General features: G+C 37.1%; 1 protein-coding gene across 1 annotated transcript in view; it reads right to left on the bottom strand.

Moving 5' to 3' along the window:
* The window catches only part of TMC1 (transmembrane channel like 1), a 70,174-nt gene that overhangs the window by 21,440 nt on the left and 23,917 nt on the right, over positions 1-24,817 (bottom strand). The window contains exons 5-11 of the mRNA XM_074812586.1: positions 19,052-19,142; positions 17,698-17,779; positions 11,124-11,230; positions 9,749-9,847; positions 5,348-5,490; positions 2,477-2,621; positions 251-445 (exon numbers count right to left, since the gene is read on the bottom strand). Of these exons, the coding sequence (XP_074668687.1) occupies positions 251-445; positions 2,477-2,621; positions 5,348-5,490; positions 9,749-9,847; positions 11,124-11,230; positions 17,698-17,779; positions 19,052-19,142 (862 nt within the window). The remainder of the gene's footprint in view (positions 1-250; positions 446-2,476; positions 2,622-5,347; positions 5,491-9,748; positions 9,848-11,123; positions 11,231-17,697; positions 17,780-19,051; positions 19,143-24,817) is intronic.

Genomic DNA, 24,817 nt, shown 5'->3' with positions numbered 1-24,817 from the left:
ACAATCTTAAGACCACAGAGGAGGAAAGGTAAAAACTTCAAAAGAAAACTAAATACAAAGGGACATTTGAAAGAACCAACCAAGGAATAATTTTAATGAAGCAGGAAGCAGAAAGACAAGAACAATTATTTTGTTAGACATTTACCACCCACACTCAGAGTATTTAAATTCTCAGGAAAAAAAGGCAACATGCAGAGTAGAGGAACACAGTTTCAAACCACATCTATTTTAGAAATGTGCTAGCACGAACTTCATTTCTTTCCCACCACCCGTAGTTCTCCAGACCTTCCAGGGCAAATTTCTGAGATCTTCTGACAACAAAAAAGATGAGGTAGCCACTCCCAGCAAGCGTGCATAGGGCCAAGAAGTTAGCAAGAACCCTCAGGAATCGAGTCAAGTGAATATTTTCCTCTTTTCGGCTCTCCTGCTCTTCTACAATAGCTTCCTGCAGTTGTTAGGAAGAAAAGAATATTATGACTATTTTAATGTTCAAGACCCCACATTGTTTCCCCAGTTCTTAGAAGTCAGTTGAATAAATTACAGAGATGAGAATGAACACTTAGGCATCATGTTTTGGGATGAGCTTATATCGTCTCATAAAATCTGGTTTGGACTCTGGCAGACCCTGGGGTTTTGGCTCCCCAGAGTTCACTTTGCTTCTGTCGAGTGTGTTCCCACTGCACATGCACTCGTGTGACAAAAAACTCAGCATGTTCTGTCAGCTTGTGAGGTGCTACGAGGCTGAGTGACCCAGCAGGATAAATGTGTGATTAGCTGCCAGAACTGTCACACTTTAAAAGTGTCCATTTGTGAGAAAAGATCAAAAGTTTTATTCTGAAAGTAATCAATTCAAAAGGAACGAAAAGACAGTTTAGATGTAGGAATCCCAAAAAAAGGCAAGCAGTGCACAATTCAGACTGCAGAATAAAGTGTTTGCCCCACATTTACCCTAGGCCAGGACTGACACTTATGAAGACTCTGGTGCAACCACAATCTCCAGTTCCTGCTTTTGCCAGCAGAAAGAGGTTTTACTCTGAAGCATCCTCGTGAAAAGGGAGTTTGGTTTCAGCTTCTTACTTTGGTATAGAGATCAGTTGCCCAGAGGGGAAGCTGAACTCCTGCATTGTAATAATTACACTGCATGGCTCTGCTTTTCTTATGACTTGTGTTTATTACACAAATAAAATGAGACTGTAGCAGCTCTTGAGCAAAACTCCCATGACCTCACCCAAGCCAAGACTTCATCTTTTCTCTCTATGGTACTTTGCTTGTTTGCAAAGATCACAGTAAAGCCTCATGAGTTTGTTTCTCAAAATTAAGACTCTGTCTCAACTGATTTGTATTCTTTTCCAAATAGGTTTCAGCAACTGACCTTAGTAGCAGTCAGGGAAATCTCACATAGCTTCAGTGCTTTCAGTTAGTACTACTTCAATATTTGTTTTCCTGGGACATTTTCTTTCTACTGACTTTGAGTGCTCTTATGTTTGCAGTTGGGAGAGTGGGCAGGGTGAGATGGTATATTGGCTATATCACTACTGCAGAAAGGAAGCGTGTTGTGTGTGACTGGATAGTGCAGCTAGTGATTGGTCCTCCAGCTCCCATGTTGTATGTTGTCACTGTGACTGCAAGTCTAGCATCTTTTTCATTACCTGGCAACACCTTTCCAGTATATTCCCTATACATTATTACATTGAAAATTAAATTTTCCTTTAAATGATGTGTTGGTGTGTGCCAGTGACCCCAGTGTAGAAACACATTCTTTAACATTCAACAGATGGAATATATTCCCTTTACTGTTTTCACAGCAGTGCACGTCGCATCCTGCCCCAGATTCCTCACACAATGACACTTGAAATCAACATAAGCTATAAACTGAAAAAAGACCTAAGCACACCTTGTATTGCCTTGGAAACTGGGCTATAGTTCATAATTAATTTGAAAATAAAAACTTCATATTTTGCAAAGGAAGTGATCTTTTTTTCATGTTGAAAAGCCAGTATACACTCAAAATTCTGAGGCCAATTCTTCTGACATAACGAATAGCCCTTTGTAGATGATCCTGTTGCTTTATCTTATGGTATCTCTTCAGTGTAGTAAGAGAAGATGATAATGTGAGGTTGGCAAAATTTCAGCAGCATTTAAAAAAAAAATTTCAGGCATTCACCATAGAAACTGGAAGACATCAGACATCAGATAAAGGACAATATTATTTTTACAGCAGAATAATTTTTCTAAAACTAGTACTGCAGTCACAGAGGACACAAAAATGCCATTAATGCTTTTTTTTTCTGCAGTCAAAAGGAAAACATTAAGACGGCCAGGCACAAAGACCCAGACTCAGAAGGGTATGGAGATGTGAATTCTAGTTTAAGCTTCTAGGACCCAGGCACAGATAATATTTGACCTTAGCTCCATCTGATTCACATCAGTGCGAAAGACAAATCAGGTTACTTCTCCTTAGTGAGCTCTATTTTACCTTAAAGCTTGTTGTGATGGAGGCAAACTTATTATCTGCGGTCTCAGGATTGCCAATCAGGTAGTCCCAGCTTGTGAACATTTTCCAGCTGAAATTAAAACTGGTATCATCCCCACCACCATCGTCATTTGCATTCTTTGCCATTCTACAAAAGCCAGAAAGACAAGACCTTGTTAGAACTAGTTCTGCTATGTGAGTATGATTTTTTAATTGTTCCTAAATTGTATCATTGTTTTGAAAAAAAAACTATATTATTATTGCAGTCAGTCATGTTATAATAAATCTGGAAAGTTCACCACGAAACAAGAGAGAAGGATGAAGATTTTCATATTTAGACAATTCATGAGTCCACAACACATGTTTTGGTGAGAAAGAATTTATTTATTTCATTAACACCTCAGACAAACTGATAGATAAAGAACTCAATAGGAAAACAATATCAAGGAGATCTCTCAAATAGAAAGCTGCAGAGCATCCTGAACTGCAATAGATTTTACCAGAGACTTCACAGAGAGAAAAAAATAATTCTAAAATAACAAGCCAGAACAAAACCTGGTTATAACATGCAAAAGTATCACTATTACAGTTGTCTATGTTCCCTTTCATCTCATATGCACTTATCAACAAGATTTATAAGACAGAAACATCAAATTATTTCTTCAGTGATTTGACTGAATCTTGACTATTAACTTCTCTATTTCAAAGTGGTGTCATTCATGTAATAATAGTGTTCTTGTTTCTGCATACTTTATCTCGTAATTCAAACCATTAAGCACAAGGATGGAGTATACTAGTTGGGTACAAACCGTTTAGCCTTCAGTATTGTATTGATTTCTTGGTCAGGAAAAGGCAAAGCCTATTTTAAAGCTCACTAATGCAGCAGAGTTATGTTATTAATATCAATACGTTCTACATACCACATTTTTAACAGTCCAGTAAAATACATGCTCTCAAATCTAGAAAGAGCATAGTAGTAAATAGTGCAGAAAATCCTTCTGAGCTGTCATAAACCAATACCAGGGTTGGGTTTTTGTTTTACTGTTCATGTACAGAAGGAACAAAGATCATGAAAGTTTTTTGATAGCATCTGCCCTGCTGCTGGTTTCTGGAGAAAGATAATTATTTCTCAAGAGTTCCTAATGAAATAGTGAACAGTCTTGTCGTTGGAATATAATTTCTTTGAGTCCAGAAATATTTCCATTTTATGTTATGCACTGGAAGAGTTGTGGAGAGGGAGAGGAGTCCTAAATCTAAATATTTCCCCTAAATAGAATAATAGTGTTTGTAATCCTTGCAACCTCTTTCACACAGACATTCCCTTTCCCAGATCTCAGTCAATAGCAGAAAAATGGCAGCACCTCCTGTTACACTACTTTTAGTTTCTGTGCCCACTGTGTTGCTTTCTGGGGAAACAGCAAAGAGCAGAAGGACTGCAAGAACTGTTCATAGTATTACCTAAATATTGATCAGCATTAGTGTTGCATGGCCAGATAGGAAGTTAGCAAGTACAATATATTTTATTCTCAAGGATATTCCCTTGTTTGGGCCACAGGGGTTTTCCGCTAGAAGGATTTTTTTTTTTTTTTTTTGATCTGGATGAAATACATTTGTCTGAGACTAAGACTTTTCTAACTTTCGCAGCGGCATTATCCTGAATTATTTTTAAATATATGTTTGAACTAAACCAATTACTTCTTATTGTAGTAGCTTGTTTCTCCTCCAGAAACACATATATGTAACTGAAGATTCTTTTTTTTTTTTTCTTCTGAAATGCTTCTTGCCCTATGCAGGAAACCATATAATGTTTGAAAAGAAGAACATTAATTGTTCTAGTGCTCATGCAAGTGAAAAATATTGACTTCCCCACAAAACAATGGAAGTAATTAACTACAGTTTTTCCTATATTCAAAAGTGGTTTTGAATCTTGACCTGCAATGCTGATTTTTTTCCACTGTAAGCATCTTTTAAAGCCACCACCATAGCTAACTGTATTATTTTGGTAGGCGGTCACCTTGCTTGAATCAAGAGTATTAAAGATTATATTCATTGGCAGCCTATCTGCTTAGAAACTATCAGAATTAGCAGTTTGTTTCAATAATGAATTTGGCTATAAAATAATAATTTTACTTCATTTAAATTCTGATCCTAAGACAAAATCCAAGTCCAAAATTTGAGAGCCAAAGACTAATATATCACCAGTTGTACTGCCTAGGCCCTGTTACACTTACCTCTATGCTTCCTACTGTTTTAACATTATGTTCTTAATATTATATTAAGCATAGTTTTCACACTGCTAGGTATTATTTTGTGTTCCACAGAACATTAAACCCTTACTATATCCAGTAGCATTAATTCTTCTATACTACTGTGCAAATGTGACCTATTACAGTCTTGCTGAGAATCATTTACTGCTGACTGTGAGTTACACACAGAATTATTTGCCATATGTTTCTTTCTTGTCTTCTTCCTTTGTAAAAGAATTTAACTCACATAAGGTATCATTAAAGGTAGAACAATTGAATTTACTGGATGTTAGCTGACATTCTGCTAGATGCAGAGTATTCTGAAAAGATGGGCTGACAGGTCTGTTCTTTATGCATTCTTTTTTCACTTTGAAGTTGCAGGAGGGAAGTGTTATGCTATTTCAGTAAAGATTTTTTCCCACTTCCACAACACTGCAGCACAGCTGCTGGTGCAGAAAAATAGATAAATACAGGGTTAAGGAATCTTACATGACTTTGACCTTGCACTTGATCTTGCATTGTCCTGCCCTTACAATTATCATATTTTTAAAAACATAGTCTCAGTGGTCAACAGTGGAATTATCTGCCTTTTTGAATGTACTTTATTCCAGAGCCAAGGAGAACTTACGTTCGAATGACAATCATAAAGCTGTAGCCAATAGTTCCAACACCAACAAGGAAATATGAAAGAGGCATCCTGAACTTGAGCCATCCAATTGTCCTCTGGTTATTGTAATAGCCATAAAAGAGTACAGAATACTGTGCAAAGCCCTGAAAAGTCAGAAAAAATTATAATGTCACATCTGATAAATATGCACGTAATCAGAAATTATTATCAATATCAATGTACTGAAATATTCCTTTCAATGCATTTAAAACAGTTGTAAGTATCACTGTAATAAATCTCACAGGATGGAAAATCTCTCCTTGCATTTAGAAAAACTTATCATATTTCATGTCAACTTTCAAATCTTTTATCTTTAAAACTCTTCATGGGCACTCCATCTACAATTTAATGAGACAAAACTTTTTCATCCACATACTTTTTGTGGTAAAGACAAAAACATTTCCGTTTACAAACTTTGTTTTACAAATCACAGAAAAAATGACAGATTTTTAACTTAATTTTCACATTTCTAAAATTTATCTGCATAGCTTATTTGATATTAGATTCTCATATGCCTTCTCTGTCTAGCAATGTTTTCTGCTGTTCATTGGGTGATCATTCAGTATACATTAACCAATAGTCAGTTGCATTTTATAGATTATTATTCAGAATGAAGGGTTTTTTGACACTTAGATTCCAAGGCTGTAACAAGTGCAATTGTAAGTTTACCTTCTCTTGCAGCAATTCAAGGTGTATCTCTTTTTCTGAAAATCTTAATGAGAATTATCCTCTCTTCTATGGGTTGGATTGCTGATTTTTCAAAATAATTTACTAGTACCTTATTAACTGTAAGCAATTGCTGGTATATAAAATGTTCCAAATAGCTAAAGCTTCCTGATAATCTTCAGGCTAGAGCAAGAAGTCGCCTCCTAGAGAACACTGTATTCAGAGCCTTTACAAAGGCAGCTCAGCACATGTACAGCAGTGGCAGACCTCCAGCTAGATATAATGATTTCAAGTCAAATACAGAGTATTTGACCATGTAATTCGTGGATAGACCATGCATTACTTTGACACTAATACAGTAAGATGAGTGTTTTGTGAATTAAAAAAGCCATTTACATCCCTTCTGCTTTTCAATTGTTCATTTTACTTTAAATAAATAACACCTTTCTCTTATATATTATTGCAAAACATGCATCTAATTTATTGTAGCTCTTTCTATATATGAAATGAGTCACAGTGTTACCTGGAAAACCTAATTTGCAATTCTAAGCTGAAAATGAAATATTAACATGATAAGCAGAAATATTATTCAAAATGTCTTGATTTGGTAATCAACATATCTCACTTTTCTTCATGTCAGAGTAGCTTTGAGAGATGTTGCCTACTCAGAACAGATAATAATATGTTCTTCTCTGATAAGGGAAATATTATTATAGAATACATTTATTACTAATTACCTGTAAAACATCTATACCATTCAGGACACATTCAAATTCAACAGTATATCTTTTGCATCATTTTGCTTATTAAAGCATCGTATTATTCCATTTTAGCCCAGGTTTCAACACAGTCTATCACAGCTCTAGAGAGCCTTTTGGATCCCTCAGATTATTAAAATGCTTTTTAAATTGCTGTGTTCTGCAAAGTCAGATAACTCCTCCACTGCGTGTCATTCAGTATGTTGTCACATGGGCTTTGCCTACTGCCTTTCACCATGAGACTTGAATTATCTTTAGCTGTGTAAAGGTAGGCACGTGTGGAAGATCTCTTTCACTCCTTTCTGAGCCTAACCTAAAAAAGAGGTGACATCAGAATATCGGTCAAATGCTTTATTGTAATGAGCCTTGAGAGTCTGATTTTTTTAGGTTTGGATTGTTATCTGAACTGTAAAATATACAATGTTAAAACTGAATTCCAAGTAAAATATATCAAAATCCAAAACTGTTTCTGTTTGCTTTGTCAGTAAAATGAGTACAATTTCAAGTGAAAAAAAAAAAAACAAAAGATATGTTGAGCTCATCTTTTCTTTACTGTCTTAAAGATTGGTGGGGTTTTCAGGTTTTTATAAGATCAAATAATGTTTGCTGATGTGGATTCATTTATTTGTAACTTACTTGGTAACATACAGGAACTGCTAACAGATGAAAGGTATTATTTCCTGTACTGACTAATTAAAAATGTCATTGTCTTCAGGGAAATTTGTTAATCTGACATGCCTCAGGAATTATTTTTTTCCCATCAATATTTCAGAGGATCTATTTCTTTCACTACCCTATTCTATGTTTACCACCTTTACATTTGCTCCTTGCATTAACCGCTACTAAGTTGTTTACTATACTTTCTTATTTGGAGCTGTCAGATCCTGTTTCTGACAGTTACTATAAACTTCCCTTCTATTTCTGCCATTTGTCTTTCTTTGTCTTTTCTCAAATACATTTTTTTTAGAAACTTTGTTCCTATTTGCTGTATAAAGGTCTTCTAGTCTTTATTGTCTTTACAAAATCTCCAAGTTATTACAATTCCTTTTCCTCCAGTATTTCGCTGTTTTAGTTTCTCATTTTCTAATGTTGTCATCATTATCTAACTTCCCAGCTACATGTCTAGATGTATTCTTCCTGCCACTCAAATATACAACACCTGATGAACCAGATGCAATGTCGTTTTACGCAGCAGCCATTGCAAATTGTTACATACATGGCTTTTTAGAAAGATCTTTCTGTCCTTTTATATTCAAGGAGGGTCCATCACTTTATGTGGCAAAATAAAGCTGAAGTAATTTGTTCACTTTACATATCTTTATAGTCAAAGGACATTTGAGTAATTTCTACTTATATTATTTTCTTTAAATTCAGATGTCTAAAGTTAATAAGCCTGTAAGATTTGCTTGTAGATGAGAAAATGGATATATCCAGTCAAGTTTTTCTGATGTTCTGTCATCTTACAATCTGATCCTTCCTCCACTGATAACTGAAGAATTAAAATAGAGCCAAGGAAGCTAAATAAAGGACCAAAATCTGGCATCATCTGAGTCTCCACAGGAAGGTATTGAGCCACAAGCCAAGGGTTAATGTTTGAGATCGTCATGCCCCAAGATTAGGGATCTCTCCACACCTTAACCATACTAAAAAATGGCAATATTAATGAGAAGCATAGACACCATACTCTTTTTATGTTTTTTCATGAGAGATAGAGCTGGCATCCTGTCAGAAAGGGGACAGGTATGAAAATTTGCCTGTTCCCCTCCTGAGATTACCTGTGTTGAGCTCGATACCTGCACAGTTCTCCCCACCAGTGTGGGTGAAATGGGACCTCACATGGGCCAAACCTATATGCAGAGGCCACTTTTAGATGAGTCGTTCTGCAGAAAGCTGGATAGGCTGAGCTGTAAACTGAGGAACCTCTGCCTGAGTTTATTTTTCCAAGAATTGGGTCTGATTCCAACATCATATTAATGCTTGCTGTTGCTAAAACAATTCAAGTGCTAAAAGATATGTATATGCATAACTCTTTAAACATCTTGGTACTTCTTACAGAAGCAAAAGAGTGCAGCAGATTAAGGGAGAAATCACACTTAGTTCAATGATTGCTGCTTCCATTAATCTGAATGCAAATCTTAACTAGATGGTTGCAACCTTTCACAGGTGAAGAGTATTTTTGATGACATTGACTGCATGCCATAGAGAAACCTAGCAGCCTGAGCAACATATTGTAATACCAAATTTTTCATCAGCTGGCCTTATGTAAAGTTGTATCATCTTTATATAAAGAGGCCGACTACAGAGACATGCCACATGCAAAATTAGATAAAACTGTTGTTTTCCAGAAGAAAAAACAGTATGGCATGTTTAGGAATATAGCATTAGCTTGTCAGTACGGGAGGTATAGATCCACAGGCTAGACTGGGCATCACATCAACAGTAAAGGATTAAGTGATGCTTCTTAATTCAGCTAAAATATCTGCATAATCTATAAAACTGAGACAAACTAAAAATTGCACTCTTTGTTTTGGAAAAAGCCTACAGAGCACATTAATGGAATTTCGATGCATTTTTCTAATTCACACTGCATCCTCAAATTTGGAACCTTAATCATATAAAAACAGAGGACCAAATTCACCCATAAGGAATTGAAAGTCAGTACCCAGGGATGTGAATCCAGCTTTGAGACTTTTTCCTATGTTTCTTTGGATTGCTACATACACTGAAGTGTGCACGTGGACATTGAACTCTGTTATATGTTTTGTCTGAAGGAAACATCTATACTCAGATCTTGAGGGGGAAAAAAAAGTAAATTAATTCTATTGCCATTTTCTGCTGAAATATTTCATATTAAATCTCTTCATTAAATGATGAAGTAAAAGACTATGATATTCAAAGGGGTATGTGAATATACAGTATTGCAAGTTTATGCACTTACACTAAAATCCCAGAGAGTAGCAAAGTTCATAGCAGTTGCTTCTTCAGCTCTTGGGACAGTTTTTCTAGGTAAAGAGCCATATGGCTTCCCCATCAAAGCCTGGAACCAAAAAATGAGAGCAATTTACATTTTAAAGCAAAATACCAACAAAGAGAAGGGACAGTGATGTGTCATTTCCTAAAAAGACTTGTCTTATGCTTCTAAACTCCTTAGTGAGAATGACCTACTTCTACAATTCTTTTCATTGTTCCTTACATTATTGATTAATACAATGCTTAAAGTATCCATTAATGGTGTTTTCTAAATTTAAAGTGATGTTCTGCTAGTCTCAGTGGATTATCAAACTGTGCCTCTTACATTCAAAGGCAACACTGAAGTCCATATTCCTCTGATGAGTGGTGTATGTCTTGCAGACAAGACCAGAGATTAATTTTTCTTGCATTATGGATTTTATTGGTTTTTAACTGAAATGTATGGGAAGATACGATACTAGGGATTCAGTTTTTGGATTCTGAGAGTCCCACTGTTCCTGGTGAGATGCTTGCACAGCCACTGCATATGTCCTCACAGGGTCCTTTCCAGACTTTACCCTGAAAACTATTGGGCATTTTCTCTGGTTTAGCTTCCGTGGAAAATGGGTCATGCTATTGAAATGCTGTACTAGGAAACTGTTGGAAATTCCTACCTGACTCTTTCCCATCTGCTTACTAGAACATAAGTAAGAGGATGTGGAATAGTGAAATCTGAGAGAGGCATGATACTTTTAATTCCATGTTAGCCCTCTTTTTACGAAGACAATATGGTGCCTCAAAGGAACTAGAAAAATACTACATTTCACAAGCAATTTCTGCCTGAATTACATCTGCTCTGAGTAGCACTGTTACCAGTGTTGCTGCACACAGCACAAAAAATATGGGGTCTCTCTTATGACTTTGCAGCCCTGCTGGGCCTCATCAGCATGTGAGTATTTAGGCAACTGAAAAGGATCCATGGTGCCTTGGAGGACTGGAATATATCTTTCTATCACAATGCACATTTTAGTCAAGCTACTCCCCTTGGCTGCTTCTTAGTCTCAGTTTCTCTCCTTAATTCTCCATAGGAAAAAAAAAAAAAAAAAAGTTTAACACCATCACAGACTATGGGAAAACACTTTCACCCTATATATTTTTTTCTGTCGGGTCTATTTCAAGACATTCCTCTGTAGAGACAATTGTCCACAAAGAAAGTACATCTTTATAACCTTAGTACACCTTAATACTTTTAAATAGAGCATAAAGAGATTAAAAATTTATTTAAAGGTCCAGTCCTATTAAATCTCACTGAAAAGACAGAAATTCACATAACAATTCTCAATGATAATTTAAAAGATTCCCACCTCAGGCACCATTACAAGTCCAAAGGTCAGTCCAAAGAGAATCATATTTATTCCATACATCCAGCGCAAGAATATGAAGTAAGATGCCACTGATGAGCCAAAGTGACCTATGAAAACATGAGATGTGAAAAAGGGCAGATACGTTAGTCCTCTTATGTTATATTACCTTAAGATGCTTAAAATTGATTTGAAATAAATAAATTCAGGGGAGGCTTTTTATTTTCTTTATCACCATATTTCTCATAACTTTTTTACAGATTTCATACTAGCATTCACTGGCTGGGCAGAGAAAAGAGAAACAAAAAATATAAAAGTATTATTTATACAGAGTATTTGGGATCATGTAAAACCTGTGATATTTACTAATATCTAATATTTACTAACTAGCGGGAGGATTCAAAGCAAATCACAGGGATTTTTTTCCTTTTTTTTCTGTCTGATGTGGATTGTAAGCATTCTTGACACGTTAAGCCAGCACCAGTCCAGTTTTAATAAGAAGCAGTGCAGAATTAGCCAGCGGGGATAGTCTTTCCAAGGGCACAAAATACTTGTAAGTGCTGTTACTGGAGTGTTCACCAGAGCTGTTCACCATGGAAGAATAAAAATGTTTGTACTCTTTCTTTTACTTTGCTATTTATGTGTTCCACCTTCACCCAGGTGTGGAGGCAGTTCCATCACCAGGTGCACAGATGAGGCTTTGCACTCCATCCACTCTAGAACCCTGACCCAGACCTGTGCAAAGAAGAAGAGGCTGCAGGGGAAGCAGGCAGTGAGCACTAAGGGCCTGGTTTGACCAACACTCTGCAAGTCAGGCCAAATAGCAATAACAGTTCAAATTCAAACACTATTTGTTGCAGCACAGCTCTGCTGAATATAGAAAAGCTGGCAGCCATGCTCATCTGTCTGTCAGAGTTAGCAAAATACCAGATTTCAGTTCCGTTACCAGTCATTCACAGGAATAAAAGCAACCTTTTAACAGGTTTTTCACAAAAAATGTAGTTGAGGAGCCTGATACACTCTGATGGCAAATAAGAATAAGAAAATCTCTCTGTTCAGAGGAGTTTACATTGGTATTTCCACAGTTTTGCAAGCCTTGTAATGATTCTTCCATTCTGTAAAATTAGGTTAACATGGCTGGTGCTATTTGGGGCATATATATGCACATTATACTATTACAACAAAATCGGTAGAAAATTTAATACACTTAAACTTGTGTAACCCCAGAGGATAAACAGAGACTGACTGGTAAGAAGCATTTATCAGGGCTGTGCAAAGGGAGGAACAAGACATTCTGTCAAGGATTTCAGCATGGCAAAATCTGCTTTATTCACACTTTTGAATGAAACCACAATTTTGAAATTTTGCATGAAGAAGTAGCCAATATTAGCAGTGGCCTACATAGTGGGAAGTTTGGATAGAGGCATAAAGCAAGAGACTTTGAGTTAGTCAGTCTGGCTGTGATATGCTTATTACCCAATTACAACCCAGCTATGTCCTTTGAGGATACTATGAACTCAAAAAAAAATGAAGTGCAGGAAATTAGAAGGATTTCTATTTCAAGACACTTTTGATACTGTAGACCTCTCCATGACTCATTAGTTCTTTTGCTCAAATCCTAATATCCCCATTCTTTTGGGAATGGCTTCTTTTCATGCATTGAGTTACAGTTCTTATATCAGTTATCCTGATGAAATCACTACCATGCATCCGTCTGGAACATCTGCATTAAGGCACTGCATTGGAATTACATACATCAGCAAAGTTACTGCAAGTCATAATGCACAGACTGCACATGGGCTTTATTCTTTTTCACCAATGAGGTAAGAACAGCAACTTCTGGCAAGTGAAAATCTTAGCTGGGGATGAGGATAAATAAGCTATGGATGCCCTTAACTACATTTCCAAAGTGGGCAGGTCCAAACAGGGCAACAAGGAACATGGAAAATGGTACAAACAGCCTGCACCAGCTATAAAAAAAAACAGTCCAAGTTTCACTAGTGTTTTGAATCCACTCTGTGGTGCAACATGTTCCAGGTATGAATAAAAGACTAACACTTTAAAGTGGACTTTAGCCACCTTTTCCACATCCACAGCCTCACCATACTATGCACTGGCATGCAGATTGGCATGCATAGTATAAATTTCAGCCATGGAATGGAGAGGCTCACCCTGTCCCAACACAGCAATGCATCTTTCCCATAAAGTCCTGTTGCACAGATATTATTGAATGTCTATTCTGTAAGGAAGTGTCTCTATTCTAAATACAAATACTTCACATATTTATCAACTTCTGTCTTTCTCAAACATCAGAAGTCCAGCAGCAGATTCACCTATTTCCAACACAAGGATGCAGCACAAAAGGGCTTGATGCCTGTTATTCTGAAGCTGGGCTCCCTGTGCCAGAAAGGACTCTCATATTGGAGCAGGTAGCATACCTGAGATAGCCCAGCACTTCATGCTGATACCTGGTCTTTCTAGATAGCTGGTGCCCTGGAAGAGTCAGACCCAGCTGAAGAGGGCTGCGGTAAGCATCCTATTTGTTATGGTGGGGAGCATTATGAAACTAAGCAGAGGTTAAAGATGAGTTTTCTTGCTAGGGCTTAAAAGTAGTTGTTACTTTCCTTTTTTTCTTCTTCTTTTTATTACTCCCTTTATTTCTTTATTCTTTTATTTATTATTATTAAATTACATTGTTGATTATAATTATCACACAATGAAAAACTCTTTCAAGAATTTTAGTATCTAAACATGCAATCCCCCTGCTGCCATAGGTCCACCAGAAACAATCCCTGTGTAAAGTTTAAATGTGTGGTTGATGCAAGTTTAAGACACAGTATTAAAAGTTTAAAACAGGGGTGTGCCTTCTCATGACAATATTAATAAAGATGACTAGTGAATAACGTTTAGTTATTTTTCCTATACTCTTCTGTGGTACATTTAAGACACAGCAGTGTGACTGTTGACTTGCAGTCAGGGTGGTTCTTGGATATCTACAAGTAGCCTTGAAATAAAATCAGAATTATTTCCTCAAAGAAGACTAGAGCACTTAGATTTACCTATAACACTAACTGGTGTCCTTCTTAGATTAGTCTGACTTATCCTAAAGGAGTCTTTTGTTCATCAAAAGTATCTTCTTGAAGTCTGTTTAAATTTTCTCATCAAGCTATGGTAACAAGAAAAGCTTGATAAAAATTGTCTTACACCTTGGGAGTTCCCAGGCATACCAGCACAAGTCCAGATACAGAGTTTGTTCAGTATAAAGTGTTTTCTTCCCAGGCCTTTCTAGTGTATATGTAATGGCCCAGGGAACTTTTCAGTTCAGTAGCACTGCCAGACACATATTTGCCACTTGCCCCAGTCCAACACATTCTTTATTTGACTTCTTTTTTCCTAAAGCTATACTATTTCTATTGGCTTTATGTGAATTTAGCAGTTCTTTTGTTCTCATAAAGTCTGTTTATCTCAACATTGCTTTTCCCATTAAGTTTTCTGCATCATTTGGCGGTGGTAGGGCAGCACAGCTACCTAGCCTATTCAGTGTGCATGAGAGAAAACTTTCCATGTCATCTAACATTGTTTTACCAGTTCAGTATTTCTTTTTAAGTCAAAGAAATCTTCCCTAGTAGTACCTAACTGATCTTTTGCCACTACACAGAACCTTAATTCACTTTTTATTTGCAATCTGTCTACAACCCTGGTTACTTTCGAGAATGGACCAACACCCAACAACACTACAGTATAATACTTACTTGTGTGTCTACATGTATTCTAGTGGAAAAATTATCACAAAAGAAACATTAGTTTAAAAATGTTAAACGGTGTAGTGACATGGAAAGCAGTTGTACAGATGCAAGTCTGTGGTATAGAAGTGAGCCAGTGCATTTTGCATTATCAGATTTCCAACAGTGGACCAAGCAGCCTGCTTTACCTCTCGAAGTCTGATGTTATTTGCTGCTTGTTTCACTGTATTGTCTACTGCAAAAATGAGCTGTCCTGTAGACAGTGCTCCCTCTGATTTCTTTTATGCAACCATATTTTGCCACATGAGATTGCAGCCATGGGAACTGACAGGACTAAGGACTCACCACAAACAATGCTGTCCAACAACAGTATCTTTTTAAACATTGATCCTGGTGTCCAAGCCTAGTGTTCAGCCATTTTCTTCAACCACTCCTCAGTATTTTGGGTGGACTAAAGGATCCAGTGGTTACATGCCAGGTGTTGACTGTGCCAAAAAGATTCTCTAAGGTGTTCAATGTGCTGCATTTAGCAAGTCTTATGTAAAGTCTTAAGCAACCAAAGATATTTTTCTGCCAAATTCTTTATGAGCAGCATCAGGCACATTCTGTTCATTGTCTGACGTCATGTGTTTAAACCAGTAGTGTTATTGTCATTTTACAAAGGACTGAACTGAGCCCCAAAAGACAAAACCATTGGTGCTTCAAGTCAAAGGGGAATCAGATCCTTGCTCAGTTTGGAGCCATCTGGAAACAAGCTTCCCCTTGCGGAGTTGCTTCTTCTGGTTCCTTAACACAACTATATATCCAAAGACAGCAAATGTTAAGAACATTTCATTCCCTGGAGTTCATGCATACAAACTTGAAGCTGACTCTGTTGAAAAGTTGGCTGCTCCTCCAAAATCTTCTGTATTTGATGTCTGAGCAAATCTGGAGATTTTCATCAGAGCTTGATATAAAAAATGATTTTACAAATTATCTCATACAGTCTCTGCTAACCTGAAATTTGGAGAATGCAGGGTAGTCCTTGACTCAGCACCAACAGTTTGTGAAATGCTAAGAAATAGATAACTCTTTCTCTTTTACTAAACTTGATACAATATGACCGTTGTAGTACACATCCAACCTACATATAAATTCAGATGACAATTACATTTCTAGAAAAAGCTGAAACAGCAGGGTTTTTTTCTCTGTGACTCAATGTAACTTAATCTATACTCTTCCCTTATACACAGACTAGCTTTTTTCCATTTCACTTCCCTCACTTCTAATAATCTAAACCCCCTTCTTTTTCTGGGACTTGGCAGCTTTATCAGCATCATCATTAAGATGACCTTGATCTTAGTACTACAAATTTGCTAACATGAGGCACACACTGAGAACTACTACTTGGATTAACCTGAATGAAATAAATTGTGACTTAAAATTCTTTTTCTCAGCAATAGTTCAGAGCTGTTCTCTTGAAATCAAGGCCTATTCTAGACCATAGAGTTTTAGACCAAACTGTGGTTTAACTGTACTTCTTAAATTACTAATATTCAGACAGAGGATTGTTTCTGCAAGTAAAAGCAGTTGCAGCTTGCCTTAGCAATATGCTGAACAGAACAAAAATTAATAGAAAAGGAGTAAATTTCACAATGTTACCCCCTGAGATTATGAAAAGGTACTATCCCACTGTGATTTTGGGACCTTCCAGATGACAGCAAAAATTGTTACTCAATTTAAATGAAAAATTAAATAAAACCTGTTCTATTTTTGCATTCTGATTTTACAAGGAAAGAAATATGTCTGTTGGAAGTTATTACTAGCAGAACATCTTGTGCCAGTACTACTCCTTTACAGAAACTTGTAAAAATGTCGTTCTTACAGATCCTTAAGGTGTCTATTATGTGTCCAGACCAGAAAGAGACCACATACATCTTGCTGCTGAGTTTGATTTTAACTACACATATGCAGCAGCTTCTTTCTAAACTCCACCTCAAGTAAGTAGATAATTTGTTCTGCAGTCTGTAGACAATATGTCTAAGGACATTATACAAATTCTCTTCAAGGGTTATTTTGTAGTCCAAAACTCCACAGATTTCACAATTTATCATTTTCCTGTTCTTCTGCTGTTCTGGTTATTGCCTTTTTGATGCAACCGATAGCTTCTTCCAAAGACAACTTCTCTAAAATCTGTTTCCATTGTACTTTCATCTGCTTTTCATCAGTGGCAAAGCCTCACTCAGGTACCCATGCAGTTTCCTTCAAAAAGAGGGTTGCAGTTTAAATTCATCACTGGAACTGAAACACAAAACTGACTAGTGTCAAAACACTACTTTCAAACATAGCTGTAGTACTAACTACACTGTTCTGTTTGTATTTATGCCTAATATATGGGGACATCCAAACCCACTATCATTTTCTCTGTGTTGTACTATATGGTGGAAAATGAGAGAAATAATGCCAAAATACCTCTTATGTAAGGCTCAAGATGATGAAAAAACACTGCAGAAATAGTTATAGTATAACTACAGACAAAATAAAGTGAAGGTAGGCAATAGCTATATCTCAATTCCTCTCTTCTAGGATTAACTTTGACACTCGTTCCTGAACTGCTAGCTTTATATTGAGGATTTTTATCTGTAAGGTGACTAACACTTTCTCAAGGAAATTTTTAACTAGCTACAATATCAAGTTCAACAAATATTAATGAAAAATAAATACTCATTGATTTTATACTACACATTGAATACAGACATGTATTTCTTAATTATCGAAAAGTAATTTACCATTTTAGCACACATCAGGAATATGATACTAGATACTATTCTTTATTACCTTTCATAAGTACTTACTTTCAATCTCCTTAATTTTCATTTCCCAGGGTATGCAGGCTGTCTTAAAATTCTCAAAATCTCTTTGAAATTTCATCCATTTCTGAAAGGGTCACAGATAAAAAAAGCCACCATCATCTCAGTGTCCAGATGCTTAGTTTCCCCTTGAACTAATGTAACCCCTTAATCATCCACAGTATCCTCTGACAAAGCCCACTGCAATAGAAGCACTAGCTTATGAAGAACCATCTCCTTTTGTTTGTTCTGAATATGTCTCCTACTAGCTTTGTGTGAAGTACATATTTCTTCCACAGGAAGAATGATTAAATAATCCCTTCCCTTCATGCCATTCATTTTTTTTAGAATTGTTTCTGAGAATTCAATTTGTTATTTGCTCTGCTATTCAAAATTCAGATCTGGAGCTCAGGCTGTGTCATTTAATTATAATTACTCTACCCAGTAGTTTATCTATTGGATAAGTATAGCTTCTGTAATTGAGCTTCCTGTGCTCATCTGAGTTTGAAAGCCTAATTATTTTTTGTGAACAATAATGCTTATGAGATGTGATTACACAGTTGCTTGCAGAAAATCCAGTCTAATTAAGGGTAAACCTGGCCATAGTAATTAGTCCTGTGAAATACTTTTAACATCATTCTGCATCAGCATTTTAGTTTAGGGCAAAAGTGTGCTTTTGAAGTGAATCTCCCAAACCACCCTAATTTACCACACTTACATTTGCACTGTAAAGCAGTGTCAGAGCATAAAACTAAGTTAAAAGGTGTACTTGAGGAGCGTGCTTGAGGAGCGTGCTAGTCCACATCCACTGCTACTGGGTATTTAGTCTTTGGGACCACACAGGAATTAGCCCAAAGAAAGACCTGCTAGAACTCATGCTGTGTGGACACTGGGTCCTCAGCAACTACTCTTTGACCTTTCAGTCACAATCCTATGGAGCCATATTGTTTCCTAGGATATACGCAGCCCTAGAGCCTTGGCTCGGTGGAGATGCCTACAATATTTTTGCTGTGGAACTAAAAGACACTTTTTGATCCTTCACAGAGGGTTGTCTTAAGGGGAAGACTGAGGCTTGGATTCAGTCCACAGAAAAATCCAACCTACACCAAGGGAAATTACCTTTCACAAGATATTAAACTCTTGGAAACTCTTACAAAACAGTTGATTTTTGTTTTGATGAGAAGTCTAAATCAAACTGTGAGCTCGCATTAGAAATCTTTTCATGTGAGAGCAGTGGAAATAAAATTGTTAAAATGCAAAGACAGACAAGGAACTCTTTTGGAAGATGGGTACATATGGCAATAATCTGAAAAAGGTTCCTCCTTTGCATTACATTAAGTTAGTGGAATAACAATTTTACCTTGGTCATCATCACTTTGTATGCATAGAATTTTTTTCCTTTTCCTTTTCCAAGAGCACCTTCAAACTTTTCAACAAAAAGCTGGGCTTCCCTGGAAAATGAGGGCAAAAGAGAGACATAGATGATGCTACGGTAAATCTGATATTGTTTCTACTATAACAACATAATTTTGTATGTGTTTTATGAGTTATGAGTTTTGAATAATCTTGTTCTTTAGTAATGCTTAGAAAGAAAAGCTCTGAGATAATGTATTTTATAGAAGACTAATCGTATGTAGCGCAAACAGAACAAGCAACATCAGTCATCTGCTCTAACCCAGATACATTTGGACTCTGATATCTGCCTATGTCCAGATAATGTTATCAAATATTTCCAGTCGCAGTGACTTTCTTTTGGTGTTTAGCTGCTGCCCATTTGTGCCATTCCTTCTGGTTCCACCTAATATAAATTGTTGCCCAGCTACCTAAGGGAAATTTATTTTCATTTTTTATTTCGGAGATATGTATACACTAGAGCCTTGGTTCCCCTGTGTCTACCCTTCTCAAGACTAGATTTAATCCAGCTCTTCAGAATTTCTGCACATCTCTAACTGTACCATTCTTGGAATCATTTTTTAGCAGTGTAGTTTCAGTGGTCCCCAAAAGACTAAAATTTTGATTAAAAAGATATGGAAGTTAAATAATAACCTGGTGATACAAATATGAAAGGAAGATTTTAAAATTGTTTTAAAAAGGCATAGTGTCAATGCATTAAAACAATAAACAGATGAGATCAAGAGCATACTAAAATTTCCTCCATTTCGTCTAATTTTCATTTATAAGTATGACTTTCATGGGTGTCTTTATTGAGAAAATGTGTCCTAAAGGCTAAATGTCCTGATCTAAAACACTGGAAAATAGAGTAAGACTTCTTAGCTGTCAGTGTATGCACAAGACTATAACTATTTTGTCATCACACTAGATGAGTACAAAGCACTGTATATTATATTAGATATTACACTAAGTACTTGGGAAGAGGTAGACTATTGGGAAAATGTTAATTGTGATGCACATCCCTTCAGAAGCGCTACAGATAAGTTCACTGAGTGAAATTAATTATCACGCTTATATCTTCTGCTCACATATTTTATGTAAGCAAGCAAAAAGATTGTGTTAAACTGAAAATCTGACAATGGCATTGGCAGAATAGTGGTGTATCTGTGATAAAGGAGAATTAAAATTATGTGTAAAGAAGGCTGTTAGCCATGTCATCATTTCTCTTCTCATGGTTAAAAATCTCAACATCTTTAAAAATAATCTGTATTTTTAGTAACTGCAAATGGTTAGGGTGATTTTCATACTATCATTTGAAGACTTATCAAAACATTTCCCCACTAGACACCCACTATGCCAGTCTCTTTAACTCACAGTACCAAGGCTCTGTACAGCTTTTTGTTTCTACGCTTCCTAAGATGGTGCAAAATTGAACTACTGAATTTAGCTTTCACTCTTTGAGAGCTTCCCTTCTTTGAGAATCTTCTAAGCACTGTCACATTTCAAGTGCTCACACCTAAACCCAGTTGCTGAGGCATCAGGACCACTGCCAGTTCACCTGATCTTCACGGGAGTTCAGCATGTCTTTTCCCACCACCTGAGATCCTGTTTGGTCCTTCAGAGATGCATGCTAGCAGAAGCAAAAAGCTATACACAATGACATGAATCCAAATCCAATCACTTTTTTTTTTTCTTTTCCCTGTGGCACAAGGCATGCACAGATTTGGATAAAAAACAATAAAATACCCAGCCACCACCCCAGCCACATATCCCACCCATTCACCACTTTGAAGTGTTTCTCAGGGATTGAGTCAGTATCTTTTTAAGGCTCTAGATCCCTTATTATCAATTCTGTACCTCTGGATCACATTTGTATTCTGGATTTTGGAATCTGATCTTTCTGTACATTAGCTAACTTTGACTCTGATTGAGCCTTCATTACTTTTCAAGCCACTTTGAGACCTTCAGAGATTTTTTTGCTCAACATTCTTTCATTTTGATTATCAGAAAATTCTGCTCTTAAATTTCAGTGATCTCATAAGTCAGAGAAAACAGACTCTTTCAGCTTCAGAAAACTAGTGTCCAAGACTCCCTTTTAAATCCATGTCCTCAGGTTTTAAAATTGTTTCACTGTCAGGAGATGTAAGGCAGTCCTAACACCAGATGGCAGCTTCCTCTTAAACTCTGTCCTGGTTTAGCCAGGATAGGGTTAAGTTTCCCCAGCAGTGGGGGGGAAGCTCTAGCCGGGTTATTCATATATCATCACATCCTGGCGCAAGCACAGGAAGAATCAGTGATCGCGTGGGTTGGCACAGCCGGTTCTCTCACTGCTGTATCAGTATATACTTTGCTCTGTACATTGTTATCACTATTACTGTTATTGTTATTGTTGTTGGTTGTTGTGTTGCTGTTGCACTGCTGTATTAAACTTCTCCTTATCTCAGCCCCGGGGCTTTGTATTTCACTCCCTTTGTGGGGGAGGGGCAGCAGCCGCGTGGTCTCAGACCCCGGCAGGGGCTAAACCATCACAAACTCAGCAGTCAACAGTGGACCAGTACCATAAAAGCAGCCAGAATAATAAATAATAATTTATTATTATATCCAATAAACTGGACATGTACCAATCTCCCATATCAGAGTATCATATTCTGGATTTAAGAGAAAAATCTTCTACCACTTCTGTCACTAGGTAATTCAAGTATTGGAGCTTGTTCATGAAAAATTACTGAAATTAAAACCTACAGAGTTGTAAAAAACCTGTGCTTTCAGTCACTAACTCCGTGCAGTTATGCGCAGAATATTAAGATTTCAAGTTGTAGGTTGGTTTTTTTATAGTGAAACAATAAGTTAGAAATTTAAGGGATAACATGAAAACAACCACTAACACATAAAGAAACCCCTCATAGCAGATATGAACACATTTTGCATCTGTAGCTCAACACAGAACTTTTTCATAAACATGTTCTGCTATAAAATTAAGCTAAGGCAAAACATGAAGGATCTTTCAACAATGAAAGCCATAAAAAGATTTATTTTAAACTCTTAATCTGTGGCTTCTTTCTCACATTAATCCATTCCTTCTGTACACTTGTTGAAATGTCTCTTTTCAAGGTTTCCTAGAAAAAAAAAAAAAAGTATTTCTTATCCCTCTCTGCCTCCTGGACTCTCCATCAGCAATCTTTCAAGAATGTTAGCAGTATTTAAGCTTTTTATCCAGGAAAAATCAAAACATTGCTTTTTGAAGGTCTGGATCTCCAGGTTTAATGCTGCTGACTCTCCTGATTTCTTCCCTGGGTTTTACTTTGCCAGTGACTGAGGATTTCTTTCCCCTGCATCCCTTCTTCCCCAAAACTGCACTGCTCCAGTGTGTGCTGCTTACAGAACCATTATAACCCACCCTAAATGTTACTGCTTTATAATCTGCTTTTTTCAGATTTTCACTCCACTGGCCTACATTGGACAAGGTTCATCATTGCAGCAGAAACAAACCAGATGATGATCTGATACTAGTTACTGGGTGATTATACATGCAGTCAACTGAGTTACCCATGCAAGACTGGAGCACAGAAACAGTTAGATCCATGCATGCACAATATTTGCAAAGCTACTTTCATGTTTCATGAAAGAAATATGAAGCAATTCCTTTCCTTCTGTTATATATTGCTTTTCTGTACTTATAAATTTGTTGTACAAATCTTGAAAAAAAATCAACTAAGTCTAAATGGTGGACTTACAGTACTATTTTAGTTGTCCATTTACATTTGCATTCTAGTCTAGTCATGATACACTGTTTTTTGGAATTAATAGGACTTTTGTTATTAATGCATATTTCACATTGACCATGACATGATGTTTCAAACATGCGTTAAAAATTGTGGCTATTAATATTTCCCATTCTTGTGAAGTAATAGACAAATCATCACCTATTTACTAATTGTTACACAGTTAATAAAAAAGAAGCACATGTTGTGTGGCCCAAAAAGTTGTGGTGAATGGAGTTAAATCCAGTTGGTGGGCAGTCGCAAGTGGTATTCCCCAGGGGACTGGCACTGGGGCCAGTCCTGTTTAACAGTTTTATCAATGATCTGGACAAGGGGATCAAGTGCACCCTCAGTAAGTTTGCAGACAACACCAAGTTGAGCGGGAGTGTTGATCTGCTCGAGGGTAGGAAGGCTCCACAGAAGGATCTGGACAGGCTGGATTGATGGGCTAAGGCCAGTTGTATGAGGTTCAACAAGGCTAAGTGCCGGGTCCTGCACTTGTGTCACAACAACCCCACACGTTAGAGGCTTGGGGAAGAGTGGCTGGAAAGCTGCCCAGCGGAAAAGGACCTGGGGGTATTGGTTGACAGTCAGCAGAACATGAGCCGGCAGAGTGCCCAGGTGGCCAAGAAGGCCAATAGCATCCTGGCTTGTATCAGAAATAGTGTGGCCAGCAGGGCTACAGAAGTTATCATCTCCCTGTACTCAGCAAGGCCACATGTCGAATACTGTGTTCACTTTTGGGTACCTCACTACAAGAAAGACCTTGAGGCACTGGAACACATACAAAGAAGAGCAATGAAAGTGGTGAAGAGTCTAGAGCACAAGTCTTATGTGGAGCAGTGAGGGAACTGGGATTGTTTAACCTGGAGAAAAGGAGGCTCGGGGAGACCTTATTGCTCTCTACAACTGTGTGGAGGGAGGTTGTAGCAAGGTGGGTGTCAGTCTTTTCTCCAAGTAACAAACAATAGGACAAGAGGAAATAGCCTCAAGTTGTGCTAGGGGAGGTTTAAACTCGATATCGGGAAAAATTTCCTCACCAAAAGGGTTGACAAGCATTGGAACAGGCTGCCCAGGGAAGTGGTTGAGTCACCATCCCTGGAGGTATTAAAAGATGTGTAGATGTGCACTTAGGGACATGGTTTAGTGGTGGACTTGGCAGTGTTAAATTAACAGTTGGGCTCGATGATCTTAAGGGTCCTTTCCAACCTAAATTATTCTATGACTTTATGATGATTATGCAGTTGAAAGAAATGAAATTTTTTTTAAAAAAAAAAATTATTTTGTTAAAGAAAAGAGTGAAAGTCTTTTTCTACTCTTGGAATAAATGAAATCAAGTTACCTTTGATGTTCTACAAGCATGTCTTTACCTTTTGGTGTGTGGTGGATTTCACCAATAACATTCTAAATAACATTTCCATACCCCCTCATTTAGAGACTAAGTCTTACAAGGGAACCCCACCACATGCAAATGTACAGAGGAGTTATTAAGTGCCCCACAGCAGCCTATCTGTTAGCTGCATCCATTAATATTTGCATGACTTAAAGATCTTAATTGGTAGTTAAATGCAAATCTCAATAACAATTTGATTCTGTGAAAAATTCCCACCACAGTTTTAATGAAATATCTGAAAAGCAAATTCAGTGCAGAGGCACAGTTTGAAAGGGGCCTACGGGTAATGAGGCAGAAACATGTGAGCAGTAATATGCAAGGAAGTAATACAGAAACCATAACTACCAGATGATGCTGGAGCCATCAGACAGAATATATTCTCCTTCTCCTCCTCAGCTTTTCTTCCCTCACCAGCTCTGCAGCAGATTAGCCCCAACATGTTACTCATGACCTCTGTGATTAGTTTGTTAGGGAGACCTTTTCCTGACTTCTACTTAAGCTTCCTGGCTTTAAAAGTTCAGCAATGACTTGGCACCATTCAGTCAAGGAACAGGCTTGCAACATCCTTTCCATGTCCGTG

The sequence above is a fragment of the Strix aluco genome, chromosome Z (genome assembly GCF_031877795.1).
Source record: "Strix aluco isolate bStrAlu1 chromosome Z, bStrAlu1.hap1, whole genome shotgun sequence".
NCBI lineage: Eukaryota > Metazoa > Chordata > Aves > Strigiformes > Strigidae > Strix > Strix aluco.
This window is presented reverse-complemented; position numbering and strand designations above follow the sequence as displayed.